Raw genomic sequence first — 15238 nt, forward strand, 5'->3', positions numbered from 1 at the left:
AGGGTTTGTTTTTGTTTTTAGGTTAAAGTGAAAAGCAGATTGATTATTACATGCTCCAAGGAAACAACAAAATGTGTAATGGAATAGGACCAAATAATTCATTAGAATCTTAAACGATATAGCTGTATGTCATGATATTTATAAGAAATATACTTCAGATTTGAGGTTATAAACCCTACTTGTACTATTACACAAGTGCTGATGGAGCAGCTAACGCTTGTAATAGACTGAATTGCCAGGTTGAAGTTGTAAGACTAGGTGCAGCCTGGCAATTAATGATAAATGCTGAGCATTAGTGATGGACATGTAATAGCACCCTTAAACTATTAGTACTGGAGATCACATTCAATAAGGATTGACGGTGAATTAGTATGGCTATGTTAACAAGTGTTGTACATTCATCATATGCTGTTTACTGGGACATATTTCCAAGAAATAAGACAAATGTGTCTATGGGATATAATGGCCTCGCCACATACCAAAAGTGTGTCCTGCGAAAAAAGTATATTATCTGTTTTTGTTTTTTTTAATGAGCATTGTAGCCCTAAGGCTCTTGCTTTTGTCATAGTCAAACAGCATAGAGATTGGAAAATTTTACCTAAATATGTTCAATTTAGAATAATAAGTAAATATAATTAAGTAATTAGACTTCTAAGTATTTTTGTAGAAGCTGAGAGTTCAACCACAGAATTTATTTCACATACTGATTACCACAACTGTGCTCATTCATGTAGAAATGAACATTACTATCATGAATAAGTGCATCTTTATTAGGCTTGCTTCTCACACTTGTCTACCTCCTGCTGTTTCTGGCAGATGCCGGCGTCCTCCTGTCTTCTCTGTAACTTGAACTGCTGCACACTTCAGTGCTCCCAGCTCATATGTAAGGAAGGGGCAATTGCCTCCCTATTTAGCTGAGCTGAGAATCCTCCCTCATTGCCTCAGTGTTGGTGTGTGTGTTGTGTCAGTCACTCAATTTGGTTTCTGTTTCTCATAGTACTACATGTTTTTTGCCTTGTGCTTTTCTCTGTGTGCATTTGTTCATTTCCTTCCAGTCCTTGCATCATTGTGGCAAGTCAGTCCTGTTCTGTGTTAAGTGTGTACTGCAGTTTGTCCTGTGTTCAGTGCACCTCTCCTGTGTCCTGACAGGGAGAGTTAGTCCCAAGGTGAAGACCGTGGGGCCATTCTTATCAGGATGCATACCCCACTTCTAAGCAGGGGTCTTCCCATTTTCCCATTTAGCCTAGGGCAAGCTTTTCCATCTTATATTGCCAGGTTGATGTCTTCTGTCCTAGCTTGCACTAGGTGTATCCTAGCTCTAGTCCCTGCTCATAGGTCTGTCTGTTACATGGTGTTTTGCCCCAGTACTTCTGTCCCTCAGGGTCAGCTGACAACCACACTGGTTCTGGTCCAAGCCAAGACGGCTGATTTGAACGGTGGGCCCACACTTGCCATCCATAACAATCTTGAGGCAGTATGATTGCAGAAGGAAGCTGATAGTAAAGGCTCTAGCTCAGGCTAGAACAATGCTAGAATATTGCTTTAAAAATAACACCAGAATTACAATAATAAGCTCTACAAAGGTTGAAGTGGGAGCTGTATATACTGCAATTGTAGATCTCACTTTAGCCTGTGAGGAGGAAGGAAGAACAGCGGGGTATGTGCTGGTAGTGTGCAGAGAGAGGAGAATGACCTGTCATTCTCCTTCTGTTCATGTAAGGCTTTAGATCATCCCGTTGGAAGGGGTAATAAAAAGTTGGTTCATGTTAATACTTCCTTTAAAAATCAGGTCTGTTTTTAATTCTACAAAAGGAATAAGATGAGCAGTTGCTCAAGTAATCAATCCTTTGTGTCTAGGTAAGATGTCTATTGACTCCACAATCTAACCATTTAATCACTCAAATGCGGATGTCCACAGTATCTAAGTAGTTTTACAGAAAATGTAAAAAAAACTTTTGCCCTTATCGAAAATAAAAAAAAAATATCTGGAATGATCTGTACTGTAAAATTAAAGGGGCTTTACAATTAAAGAGATTTGTTCCCCATGCATAGGGGATAACTATCTCCAATTCCCAGTGGTCAGATCCACGGCAATCTTATTGTGTAGGCACCACCCTCTGGGTCCACGCACATGGGCACAGAGGAGATTGTTGTCCTTGTCAAACATCATACCTGGTAAGTAGGCTCTGTATATCATGTAGATTGGGCCCCCTTTTCCCAATAGCCACTTTGGCCCCTGTACTATTGTGCCTCCTCACTCCTCTTGGCTCTTGCCAGGTTGGTCCCCAAACGTATGCCCAACTTGGTCTGTGTTAAACAGTGATTCCCATCTTGTAAAATGATGGTATCTAGGATGTACTATCACTTTATGATTAAGGTAGCCCAACTATTGGGTCTCCCAGCAATCTACATAAGCAACTGCAGTGCTTATCTACATGCTGTGAACATTATCCACACAGAAAACATATTTAAATCTGCAGCATGTTGATTTCTGTAATTATGATTTTGTTGTGAATTTTCCCCACTGACTTCATTGGGGATAAAACATTTCCACAATCAAACCCTAGTGCTGTGGATTTTGCTGCATCTCATTTAATGCCCCTTTAATATACAAGGCCCCTAGTAGCATTGTAATATATGTCATACACTTGAGAGTTTTAGCCCTTTCACTAAACCCAGCTAATATATAACAATAGTTTTCTCCATACCTGTCCAAAAATGTGCTCTTTACTTGCCATCTAAGCCTAAAAAAAGCCACTTCCAGTGCATGAGCTCACAGTTTTCAATTGATTCTTTATTATCTAATTGACTTTTAGCTTTAAAATGTTTCTTTAATATATTGTATAAATCCTTTAGTCTCTGGAAGAAATTGCCATGCACCAATTTCTTTAATCTTGTTAGTACAAGTAGGTCAGACTCACGGAAACTGTTAGAAGACCTGGATTTTGTTTTCCCAAACAGGAACTTAAAGATAAAGGATAAAAGTAACACAGCTGCTCATTGCCGCAGTTCAGTTTACAGTAAGGAATACCTAATGGAATGTATAATCCAGTATGTTCCAACATAATGAATAAATAACTACAGTACCTGAAAAATGCCCAAAAGCACCATCAAAATAGAATTCTAATCTAACGAGGAAGAGACCTATAGACTGCCGCAGACATACACAAAATTAATGAGTGAAAGACCTGACTAACTTATTCTGTGTGTGGCTTTATGGATCTCCTGTGCATTTCTATAGGAAATACACAAAGTACAGTTTAAAGGGTGGTTTCGCTACTAACATAGAAAGCATTAATACCATTCACACATACCATTCGCAGGAGGATATTTGCACAACATAAAGAAACTATTTATATCATATGTACCACTCTGCGAGGTATTAAAGGGGTTGTCCCGCGCCAAAACGGGTTTTTCTTTTTTAATTTCAACCCCCCCCCGTTCGGCGCGAGACAACCCCGATGCAGGGACTGAAAAAAAGAACAGCACAGCGCTTACCTGAATCCCCGCGCTCCGGTGACTTCTATACTTACCGGTTGAAGATGGCCGCCGGGGTCTTCTTCCTCCGTGGACCGCAGCTCTTCTGTGCGGTCCATTGCCGATTCCAGCCTCCTGATTGGCTGGAATCGGCACGTGACGGGGCGGAGCTACACGGAGCTACACGGAGCCCCATTGAGAAGATAAAAAGACCCAGACTGCGCAAGCGCGTCTAATTTGGCCATTCGACCATTTTAGACGGCGAAAATTAGACGGCAACCATGGAGACGAGGACGCCAGCAGCGGAGCAGGTAAGTGAAAAACTTTTTATAACTTCTGTATGGCTCATAATTAATGCACAATGTACATTACAAAGTGCATTATTATGGCCATACAGAAGTGTATAGACCCACTTGCTGCCGCGGGACAACCCCTTTAAGCCTTTTGGGGAAATGAACCCTGTAGATTTGGTTAGAAAATGAAATATCTATAAACATGTATGAACAGTGCTTCTTCTTTAGATTATTCTATTGCTTTAGATGTTAGTAAAGCTTGTCTAAGTAGTAAGTAGACGAGACAAATTCTCCGAGCACATCAAAATCTAGATTATTACTACTTCAGCAATGGCTTTTTGTGTACAGACTTCAAATAATATGATTCAGTTGTCCATTGTTTATTGAATAGATGCAATGCCATCACAGAGCACAAACCAAAATACAGAGTGATAAGGTCACTTCCCCATTTTTCTATTTGATCATCATAATGAGCGATGAGAAAACTTTTAAAAAATTTTGTTTAGCCAGGTTGCTGTATTTTGTCAAAAATTTCTATTTGGTCCAAATTAGTTGGAACCGAACCAGAAGTTCATAAAAACCCCTAAAATTAGTATTCACCGTGGTGGTAGTGGTTTTTCAACTGATGTAGGTCATTGGTTAACATTGTTACCTTGCAGTGCTGGGGTCCTAGGTTCAAAACTCACCAAGGACAACATCTCCACTCCATTTGGATGTTGTCTTGGATCAGCTGTGAACCTAGGACTCTAAACCACTGAGCCACCATATATATTTCTTCTTTGGAGGAGGAGAATAAAAAGACCTGTTGAATCTAAACATCACTTAAATAGAACTTGTCTTGCAATGTGAATCAGGCTAAAAGGTCTCAAAAAGCAGATATGATGCCATGTTCTAGAGAGATTCAAATACAAATGTGAAACAAATTTATTGAATCTGGAAAAGTCATCCAATCCGGAAAGCATAACAAACCCATTGCTAGGGCTCTGAGACTCCAGCAAACCACAATGAGAGCTATTAGTCACAGATGGAGGAAACTTGGAATATTGCCACACCTATCCCGGAATGGCCGGCCTACCAAAATTCATCAAGAGCGCATTGATGACTCATCTAGAAGGTCACAAAGGAACTCAGATAAACATTTAAAGAACTGCAGGCCTCACCCATTAGCTTTCCATTTTTTCTTTTTTGAAACTCCATTAAAATCGATGGGGAAAAAAATGGATCCAAAAACGGAGCAGAGAGACAAGCACCCTGAACTGAGACCTAATGCAGGTGTAAAAAGCAGCCTTAGTTGTACCCAGAAATACTTTAGAGTTCAAGGAAAGTTGTGGAGAGCTACAGTTTATTTTTAATGTTACCATATGAAGATAACAGAAATCATCTATCTATTTATCTTTATCTGTTTAGTATGGGCCCACTCACGAACATTTTATGGATCAGCCCTTTCCATGTGGTTCTGTCTTGTAAGGCTTCTTTCAGTTCTTTCATTTGTATATTGGTGTCAGCTTTGATAGTATCAAGCCAGCACATTCTTTGGCAGTCAGGTCTTCTCTTGCCGCTGACCACTCCAAGCATTATCGATATTTCTAATAAATAAGCTCGCATTATGTGGCTGAAGTATGAGAGTCTCTGTTTCATACTTTTGCCCTCCAATGAAAACTTTGGCTTGATGTGGTCTAGGACTGTTTTATTTGTGATCTTGGCAATTCAAGGAATTCGTAGGAGTTTCCTTCTGCACCAAAGTTCGAAGACATCAATCTTCCTCCGGTCCGTTTTCTTCGATGTTCAACTTTCACAGCCGTAACAGAAATCATAAGCAATAGCAACATTTATTTCATAAAATTTCAAATCTCTAATTAGCTTGTAAGCAATTAAAGGATTGTGGTTCCCCACCCAGACTCAAGCAGTTTACCCAGTGGAGAAATGGCTCAAGTTAAAAGCTAGGAAGAAGGATTTCACATCTGGGATGCTACAAGTGAGGCAGCATGACAACACTGGCCTCTAATTATAACATTGACGCTAGCATTAAGAAGGAATAACATAATCTCAAAATAATTTATCTGAAGTGAATCCTGCAGTGTAAAACAGTCAGCAGTCATGTTATATGGATTTCATGCTTAGAGCAACTCCTTCCATAGTTCCTTTTTATTGCTGTTCTTATAGCAGTGCATCTACAGTGGATATAAAAAATTTACATGCCCCTCTTAAAATGCCATTTTTTTGTCATGTTAAAAAATCCAACAAAGATGAATCATTTCAGATTTATTACCACCTATATTGTAAACCATTATCTGTACAATTTCATTGAAAAACAAGCTAAAATCTTTTGGGGTGGAAAAAAATGGCGAAGCCATTCTTTGGTTGATGTGGAGGTATGCTTTGGGTTGTTGTCATGCTGAAAGGTGAAATTCCTCTTCATGTTCAGCTTTTTAGTAGAGGCCTGAAGAACCCCCTCTTATTTTAAGGATGTGGTTATGTTCAGAATTAGCCAGTCACGTTTAAAGTCATTCTGATTTCCCCCACATAAAGTTCAGCTCTTCTGGTAGTATTTTCCTGACATTTTCTTAGTTGGATTTTTCATCAAAAGCTGTGGTCCATAAAGAGCTTACAGCACTTCAAGGGGATCTGATTGTTGAAAGGGATCAGTCAGAAGAAGGGGCCCAAAAAATTTCTAAGGCATTACATATACCAGGAAACACAATTGAAGACATCATCAAGAAGTGAATTAAATTTGTCACAACAGTGACAGTACCAGGAACTGGATCTCCCCCCAAAATTTATGAAAAGACCAAAAGGAAATTGGTGAGTGATACATATAGTGGTTCCTGGCATCATAGGATGGTGAATACTGTGAACTGCATGTAAGTGAGTGCACTCCTATGAACTGCAGCGGTCTCTCAATTGTTAAAAGGGTTGTACAATTGCAAGTTATGACCTATCCACACAGTGTCCTGTGGATAGGCAATAAAATTCTATCTTGGTACAACCCAAAGTTGAAGAATTACTCAAGTAGTGGTTTCATAACCTTTTATATTGTACAATATTCTCTTTATGAATAACAGAGCCACATTTTAGCTTGGGTTTTTACATCCTCTAAACTTCCCTTCAGGTTATGATTAGCATGGCCAGCGACCAACTGGATTGCTTCATGGTGAGGCGGCCCAGCAGGTGCTTGGAGCATTTAGTCCGCTGTACCATGGATATTGTGATGAGGCTGGGCAGAAAACCATGGAGGTACTAAAAGGAGAATACAGTCTTTCTAAAGGGGGACTTCCTCAAGTACCTACAAATTAAAAGCTTGGTAGCAAGACATGGGACTTAGCCCATATCCTTGTATAATTTCGTTAACTCCTCATGATCCACAAATCACAGTCTAAAAACTCTCTATTTCATTCCTCTGGAAGAAAGGGAAGATAAGGAAGGGAAATACAAAAAAGTGCACATTCTCAACTGGGAAAAAGACCTAAAAAAGAAATTGTACTAACTTACTAGAATCCCATTACAAAGTGGCCACAAGATCATACTACTCTCCAAGCAGATTTGCCAGGATTTTTGCAAAACCCCCCGACTTGTGCTGGAGGAACTGTGGAAAAACAGGGTCCTTATTCCACATCTTCTGGAGCTGCAAATATATCGCTCCTTTTTGGGAAGCAATAATCTCAATGATAAATAAACTCCCAGGAATTAAAATAGCACCCAACACCCATATGGTACTATTATTGGAAGTAGAAGAAATGCCTGTTAGGCACAGAAGAATAATATCCAATTTATTATTAGTTGCCAATGTGGCCATAGCAAGAAATTGGAGGGCTTTGGAGCCACCTTCCCTACATAATTGAGAGGATGTATGAGCATGGAGCCTATGAAAAAGGTATAGCAATTGCCTTGCTATGAGGCCTCTTGGCTGCCTTGGATAAACTATTACAATAGGATGATCCATTCTACAACAATCCCTTGGGGTGGAAGGGAAAAGAAAAAAAAAGGCATCATCATAGGGACAAAGTAAGAAAACAGCTTTATAAACAACATTAATCTAGATGGCGGTACTTATTGAAAGCATCGAATATGCGTACAAAAAAGGGGAATCCCTGCAGACGAACGTCTCCGTCTCAGGATGGAACCAATCTGCGCCAAATGGATCCCATTGACTATAATAAGGTCCATATGGTTTCTGCTTAGCTTACCCGGTTCTGGATGCATGCAGCGCTTTTCCTTTCAATATTTTGAGCCGGATCTGTAACTGAACTTCTGGACAGAGGTTCTTACGCAGATGTGACACCAGTGAAAGGTCGTGTTACGCAGACTGAATACTTATTTTTGATCAGCCAAATGACCATTCATAACATGAAGTTGGTTTAGTCCTTGCTACATCTGTAGGCATGCTGTAAATGCAACAGCATTCAACAGTTCATAAGCAATGTCTTGTCTGCTCATGCAATACTTATGATTGTACAGTAAAGTGAGTGATGCTAAGAAAATCCTGTTTTGAGATTAGAAGGCCTGATCTTGACATGAACATGTTTTGGAAAATTAAGATGATCCAGACAATTCCCTGAAATGAAAGGTGGGGTTCGGAAACATGTTCTGCACAAACTGAAGGTTTCTGGTTTTAATTTCTCTAACAGACACATAAGAAACATCAGGTTTATTATTGTGTTTCACTGTCACTGGCAATGCGTACACAGTGTAGAGATGGTCAGTAAGAGAAGATGGAATCACTTACTGTTATATAATTCAGTAATTATGTTTCCACTCTGCTCCCACTCTTTAGTTAACTCATTCTATGTAAAATCATTGCCAGTTAAATCAAATTGTGCAGTATCAATATAATAATTACTGCATCGGACTATTTCACCATGCTTGAATTTTGGGTTGTTCGCTGACAATTTTCTTTTTTTCTTTAAACGTAGCTAATGCTTCTAAAATAATAAGCCTCTATTCACCTATTTCAATCACCCACCACTCCGGTTCACTCTGGTCTCCGCTTACCTGCTGGCAGCTGATGACATGCCATCTAAGGATGTGACCACTGCTGCCAATGATTGGCCTCAATGTTGGTATTGGTAACACCAGGGACTGGTCACAGTACTCATACACTAAGACAGCATTTGATCAACTGCCCTAAGGCTGATTTGTTATTTTAGAAGCATTCACTGTGTTTCTTGTATGCATAGTTACGTAAAAAAACCTAAAACGGTCGAGTTGGGTACAAATTATGGTTATAATAGACTTGTGGCGTAAATAATGTCAAAGCTTCTGATGACCCAATCAAAAGTAAATCTACCTAACTGTGTCCAAATAAAAAGTTGTATTGTGGCCAGGTGTACTCTGAACCTATATGCATTTTAATTAACAAAATACCAGTTGTTATTGCCCAATCTGAGTAACGAAAATGTTTGTCTGGCTCCAGTGTTTCACTTTATGGTTGAAGTGTTATTGTGCTGGTTGAGAAATGACTGGAATAACCAACCCTATACTATGATCCTACACAGTGCCCCAGTTTGAGAACCTAAGGTCTAAAGTTCTGTCTATCCTGGTAGGAGTCAATACTCTAAAACATAATAAGAAGAAAATCTCAGTTACTACCTTGGATGTCATCATTGAATGTACAGTACTGATTTCGGTACTTGTTCAACAGACGAAAAGCATTAGCATTGGCAAAGTCCTCAAACTGTATAAGGCAGTTCATGCCATACCTAAGAAAGAAAAAACCGACATTAGAAACATGAAATTCTTCAATCTGAATGCAAAATATCAATAAAACAGCTAGCATAGATTTCAATGCCATTTCATGGAGTAGCGTTCTATTGGGATTGTAATGCTACGTGAATACAGAGAGACCATAGTAAATGGGCTAAATAGTTATGTGGTTATAAAGCTTTGAAGTCCTTTTAAAGATTTTGTTAGAGAATTGAATATTCTGTAATTGTTAATAAATAGAGATGAGCGAATGTACTCGGTTCGGGTGTTTTTGAACTCGAGCACCGCTTTCTCCGAGTAACTCACTACTCGGACGAAAAGATTCGGGGGGCGCCGGGGGGCGGGGTGGTGGAGCGGGGGGTATCAGTGGGGAACAGGGGGGAGCTCTCTCTCCCCCCCCACTCCTCTCTGCAACCCCCCGCTCACCCCCGGCGCCCCTCGAATCTTTTTGTCCGAGTAGTGAGTTACTCGGAAAAAGTGGTGCTCGAGTTAAAAAACACCCGAACTGAGTAGATTTGCTCATCTCTATTAATAAAACATCCTTATCACAATTTTTCTAGTTGCTATCAAATAGACACTGATTTGAAGAAATGCTATGAACTCAAAATCTCTCATTTGAAAAGTGTTTGATTCCGGTAATAACATATTATATAATGATGTCACCTATTGCAGCAAAATTACTTTCTTCCAACTTCAATGTGATCTGGTAGGTCCTGGATCAGATTATTTAAAAGTCATAGAAAAGTGCATGGTTTTCTGAAATACCACTATACTACAGTTTTGTGTTAGAGCCAGGAAGCTGGATGTCAGACTTTCTGAATGGCAAATCAAAGTATTGATTTATATAATATTTAGAGGAGCTCTAAACCATGATTGCATCTTGCAAGTAGTTTACAATAAAACAAAAGATGCAAATTGTTTTCTGCCAGCTTAATTTACAGTACAGGATCAAAATATACCTTTGGTCTAACCTCTTAAGAAAAAAGTTTCTATATCATAGTTTCCACAGACAAATAACTTACTAATGTTTAGATTTTTATAACCTTTGCGGTTTGGATTTCAAGCTCACTCATTGCTGAAATTCCTTTATTAAAAGGATATGAATCCAGTGAAGAATTGAACAAAGCTATCAAAACAGAGCTCACAAAAGTAAAGGAATCTGACATTATAATACAGTAGTTGTCAAAAATCATATATCCTCTGCTAATCACAGCACACTTGTCAGACTAGAGGATCTGGTCATCAGTAGTTTTACAAGTATTAGGTAAGGGATAATTAACCTGATGTTCTAAAACTTTGTACATTGGTAGGTTTATGTAAGCAAAAAATGCCTTAAAGGGGTTGTCCCGCGCCGAAACGTGTTTTTTTTTTTTTTAATAGCCCCCCCGTTCGGCGCGAGACAAACCCGATGCATGTGTTGAAAAAAAAAAACGGATAGTACTTACCCGAATCCCCGCACTCCGGTGACTTCTTACTTACCTTGCGAAGATGGCCGCCGGGATCTTCACCCTCGGTGGACCGCAGGTCCATTGCCGATTCCAGCGTCCTGATTGGCTGGAATCGGCACACGTGACGGGGCGGAGCTACGAGGAGCAGCTCTCCAGCACGAGCAGCCCCATTCAACACAGAGAAGACCGGACTGCGCAAGCGCGTCTAATCGGGCGATTAGACGCTGAAAATTAGACGGCACCATGGAGACGGGGACGCTAGCAACGGAACAGGTAAGTGAATAACTTCTGTATGGCTCATAATTAATGCGCAATGTACATTACAATGTGCATTAATATGGCCATACAGAAGTGTATACCCCAACTTTGTTTCGCGGGACAACCCCTTTAATAATAGAATTAAAAGTTTTAGCTTCTCAAAATTTTCAAGATCTTCAGCTTTTTATCTATTCAACCTCTATAGTTGTCCATTATAGATAGAGGTGAGGGGGTATAGGTCTTCTCTGACAGTTGTACCAGAGATCACTCCTGTGCTTTCACACAGGAGAGATAATAGCTCAGTGAATGGAGGCAAAGTGTGCTGGAGATTACTCTGGGCTCCCGCCTCCATTCACAGTAAGCAGGCAGTTGTTGATGGAGGACGTGTTCTATACTGAGTGGGGGTGGAGCAGCAGAAGAGGAGGCAAGAACTCTCCTCGTGCCTTACCAGCCACAACTGAACACCAAGAGCAACGGAGCATTGCCAAAGCTGTTGGTGCTCCATTGCTCTATTCTAGATGGGCTCCAAAAATTAGAGGACTCTCAGAACAACAGAACCCTAGCATTAGAGCTAAGAGTTGTACCCTTGAAGGAGGGAAGACACAAGCCTCTCGCCGGATGAATGCTATCATTTTTGCTTATCTCTGGTTTCTTTATTGCAAAAAATGTTTGAGCCACAGAGATTACTTTTTAAAAGCAGAGTTATTTCCATGATTACAGAACTACTACACCCATCTGCATCACCCCAACAACAGCCTCTGAATTGCCGTACCATCTTCACACCCACATATAGCACAACACACCCGAGCAGTCTCAAACCAGATATTCAACATGTCTCTATGTCCACATATTGTCAAAGCACTCCAAACCACATATGGAGGAAAAAATAAAAAATATCTTGTGTGAACAGGACTTGCAATGAAATTTGCAGATTTCGTATGCCACTATTCTGGAGGCTGTTACTTCATGTCCCTAAATTTATTGAAAAAATGGTTTGTTTTCTGTTACAATCATATATGAAGATTTTTAATTAAAGGTTGTCTTGCCAAGGAACACGTCCTTCCGCACTGACAAAATAGGCAGCAAATTTTCCTTGGATTTCCATAGCTGCTATTGTTAGCAGACACTTGAAGACTAGGAAGTTGCGACTCACAATAATTTGTATCAATGAAAACTGGTTCGTAGCGTGACGTGAAATGGTGTGAAATTACACAGGCTTTAACAATATTATCAATAGAGATGAGCGAGCATCCAAATGCCCGGGTCTGCGTTATTCGAGTCGAGCTTTTCGTAAAATTCGAGAGCTCTACTCAAGTAACGCACCCCATTGACTACAATGGGAGACTTGAGCATTTTTGTATGTGGGGTCCTGAGCTTTTTTTTTTTTTCTTGGTCTCTCTCTCTCCCTTTTTCTCTCTCTCTCTCTCTCCCCTGCCTGCCAGACAAAAAAATTGCCAATGACGCGCGCTGTGTCACGGCAGGGAGGGGCCAAAACAGGCACGACAGTGGGGAGGAGGCAAAAACTGGGGCGGGGTCGAACACAATTTGATGCTCGTTCGAGTAACGAGCACCATCGAGTACGCTAATACTCGAACGAGCATCAAGCTTGGCAGAGTATGTTCGCTCAACTCTAATTATCAATATTTTCTGGCCTCTGCTGAAAAGCGTTTTCAAAACCCGCCACTTCGCTGTCATTATTCCAAAGTCGCATTACACATACCACCTTACCCTTGTAGGTTAATTAATTATAATTAAAGATACAATGCACTGGATTTAAAGTCCAACTGGTGTTATTACATTTTCAGACAATTGGAATGCCAATCACAAATAGAAATAGAATTGCAGGTTCTGTTGTTACGGGAAGAGGTCTTGTGGGTAGTATTCCAAACTGCTTGGTATATACTCACTTGCACATAGTTGACTCTTTAAAAATACAAGAGTCATTAGTTTGCCCATATGCTCCTATATCAACAGCAACAAACCTGTACTGGGCATCTGCTATTGCCATCAAAACAATAGAAAAATATTTTAATTAAAGAAATTGGATCCACTCTTGGAGGTTTTTGCCATCAATTGCCCCAACACAATTTGGAAAACTGACATTTCTTAAAAATCCATCTGCAATGGACAACCACTGTGCTTCAGTTGGATGAGGTAGAACTTTAGTGGAAAGTGGAGAGGGGTAAAACTCTCACCTATTGTCAGGTACCTGTGTGCCCAAAAAAGGGTTAGAATTGTCCAAGCAAATCACAATATAGTGATTTTAGACATTGTGGATTTGCATCTCAATTTTTCCAGCTCACTTAACTACATGTGAATTTAAGCAATCACTACAGCATCAATAATGAGATATACATGGTTAAACACACAACCAAATAGAGACAGAAATCTCCAGATGCGAGTATAAGCATTGTTGTGATGCAAGTTTCATCCACTATGTCTGTAGGAATGCATAATTATTAGAGATGAGCGAACGTACTCGTCCAAGCTTGATATTCGTGCGAATATCAGGGTGTTCGGGATGCTCGTTACTCGTAACGAGTACCACGCGGTGTTCCAGTTACTTTCAGTTTCCTCTCTGAGACGTTAGCGCGCTTTTCTGGCCAATTGAAAGACAGGGAAGGCATTACAACTTCCCCCTCTGACGTTCTAGCCCTATACCACCCCCCTGCTGTGAGTGGCTGGGGCGATCAGATGTCACCCGAGTATAAAAATCGGCCCCTCCCGCGGCTCGGCTCAGATGCCTTGTGAGTTAGCTGAGGGACAGTGGTATCGTGCTGGAGCTGCTGTAGGGAGAGCGTTAGGAGTGAGTGTAGGCTTCAAGAACCCCAACGGTTCTTCTCAGGGCCACATCTAATAGTGTGCAGTACTGTGTTAGCACTGTAATTTTTTTTTTTTTTTCAAAATTGGATCTGCAGAGCATTGCGCCCTGCAATAGGGACAGAAGTGGTGGTTAGGCAGGGAGAGTGTTAGCAGTGAGTGTAGGCTTCAAGAACCCCAACGGTCCTTTCTAGGGCCACATCTATCCGTGTGCAGTACTGTCCAGGCTGCTGTTAGCAGTGTTGCATTTTTTTTTTTTATCTCAAAACCGGCTGTGCAGACCATTGCACCCGGCATTAATACTACAGGGATAGAATTGTGTAGGCAGGGCCAGAAGACATACATTATTCATTGAATAGACGCAGTGTGGCTTGTCCTTTGAAAAACAAGGGAAAAAATTCTATTTCGCCTGCCTCTGACAGTCCTCAGGGCTCTGGGTACGTGTGTGCTGCGTGCAGAACGTTAAAAATAATCAGACGCAGCCAGCTACGTTTTACTGCAGGCTTGCGCCAATTTTTTTGCTGCATGGGAAATCCCTGATCTACTGTAGCGAATAACTTTGCATCACTGCAGTTCTCTGACACATTTGCAGGGCCACAACACAGTTATTAAACGTAGTAGTATTCATTGAATACACGCAGTGTGGCTTGTCCTTTTGAAAAACAAGGGAAAAAATTCTATTTTGGCTGCAGGCTTGCGCCAATTTTTTTGCTGCATGGGAAATCCCTGATCTACTGTAGCGAATAACTTTGCATCACTGCAGTTCTCTGACACATTTGCAGGGCCACAACACAGTTATTAAACGCAGTAGTATTCATTGAATACACGCAGTGTGGCTTGTCCTTTTGAAAAACAAGGGAAAAAATTCTATTTTGGCTGCAGGCTTGCGCCAATTTTTTTGCTGCATGGGAAATCCCTGATCTACTGTAGCGAATAACTTTGCATCACTGCAGTTCTCTGACACATTTGCAGGGCCACAACACAGTTATTAAACGTAGTAGTATTCATTGAATACACGCAGTGTGGCTTGTCCTTTTGAAAAACAAGGGAAAAAATTCTAATTTGGCTGCAGGCTTGCGCCAGTTTTTTTCCTGGCTTGGAAATCACTGGTAATACAGCATGCTGAGGGGTAGGGGTAGGCCTAGAGGACGTGGACGCGGCCGAGGACGCGTAGGCCCAAGTGAGGGTGTGGGCACAGGCCGAGCTCCTGATCCAGGTGTGTCGCAGCCGACTGCTGCACGA

The 15238-nt window shown here is 40.7% G+C and overlaps 1 protein-coding gene across 1 annotated transcript in view; it reads right to left on the bottom strand.

Moving 5' to 3' along the window:
* Positions 1-15238, bottom strand: part of ME1 (malic enzyme 1) — a 283827-nt gene that overhangs the window by 53971 nt on the left and 214618 nt on the right. Inside the window, exon 7 of the mRNA XM_066604990.1 lies at positions 9357-9466. Coding sequence (XP_066461087.1) covers positions 9357-9466 — 110 coding nt within the window. The remainder of the gene's footprint in view (positions 1-9356; positions 9467-15238) is intronic.

The sequence above is a fragment of the Eleutherodactylus coqui genome, chromosome 1, assembly GCF_035609145.1.
Source record: "Eleutherodactylus coqui strain aEleCoq1 chromosome 1, aEleCoq1.hap1, whole genome shotgun sequence".
NCBI lineage: Eukaryota > Metazoa > Chordata > Amphibia > Anura > Eleutherodactylidae > Eleutherodactylus > Eleutherodactylus coqui.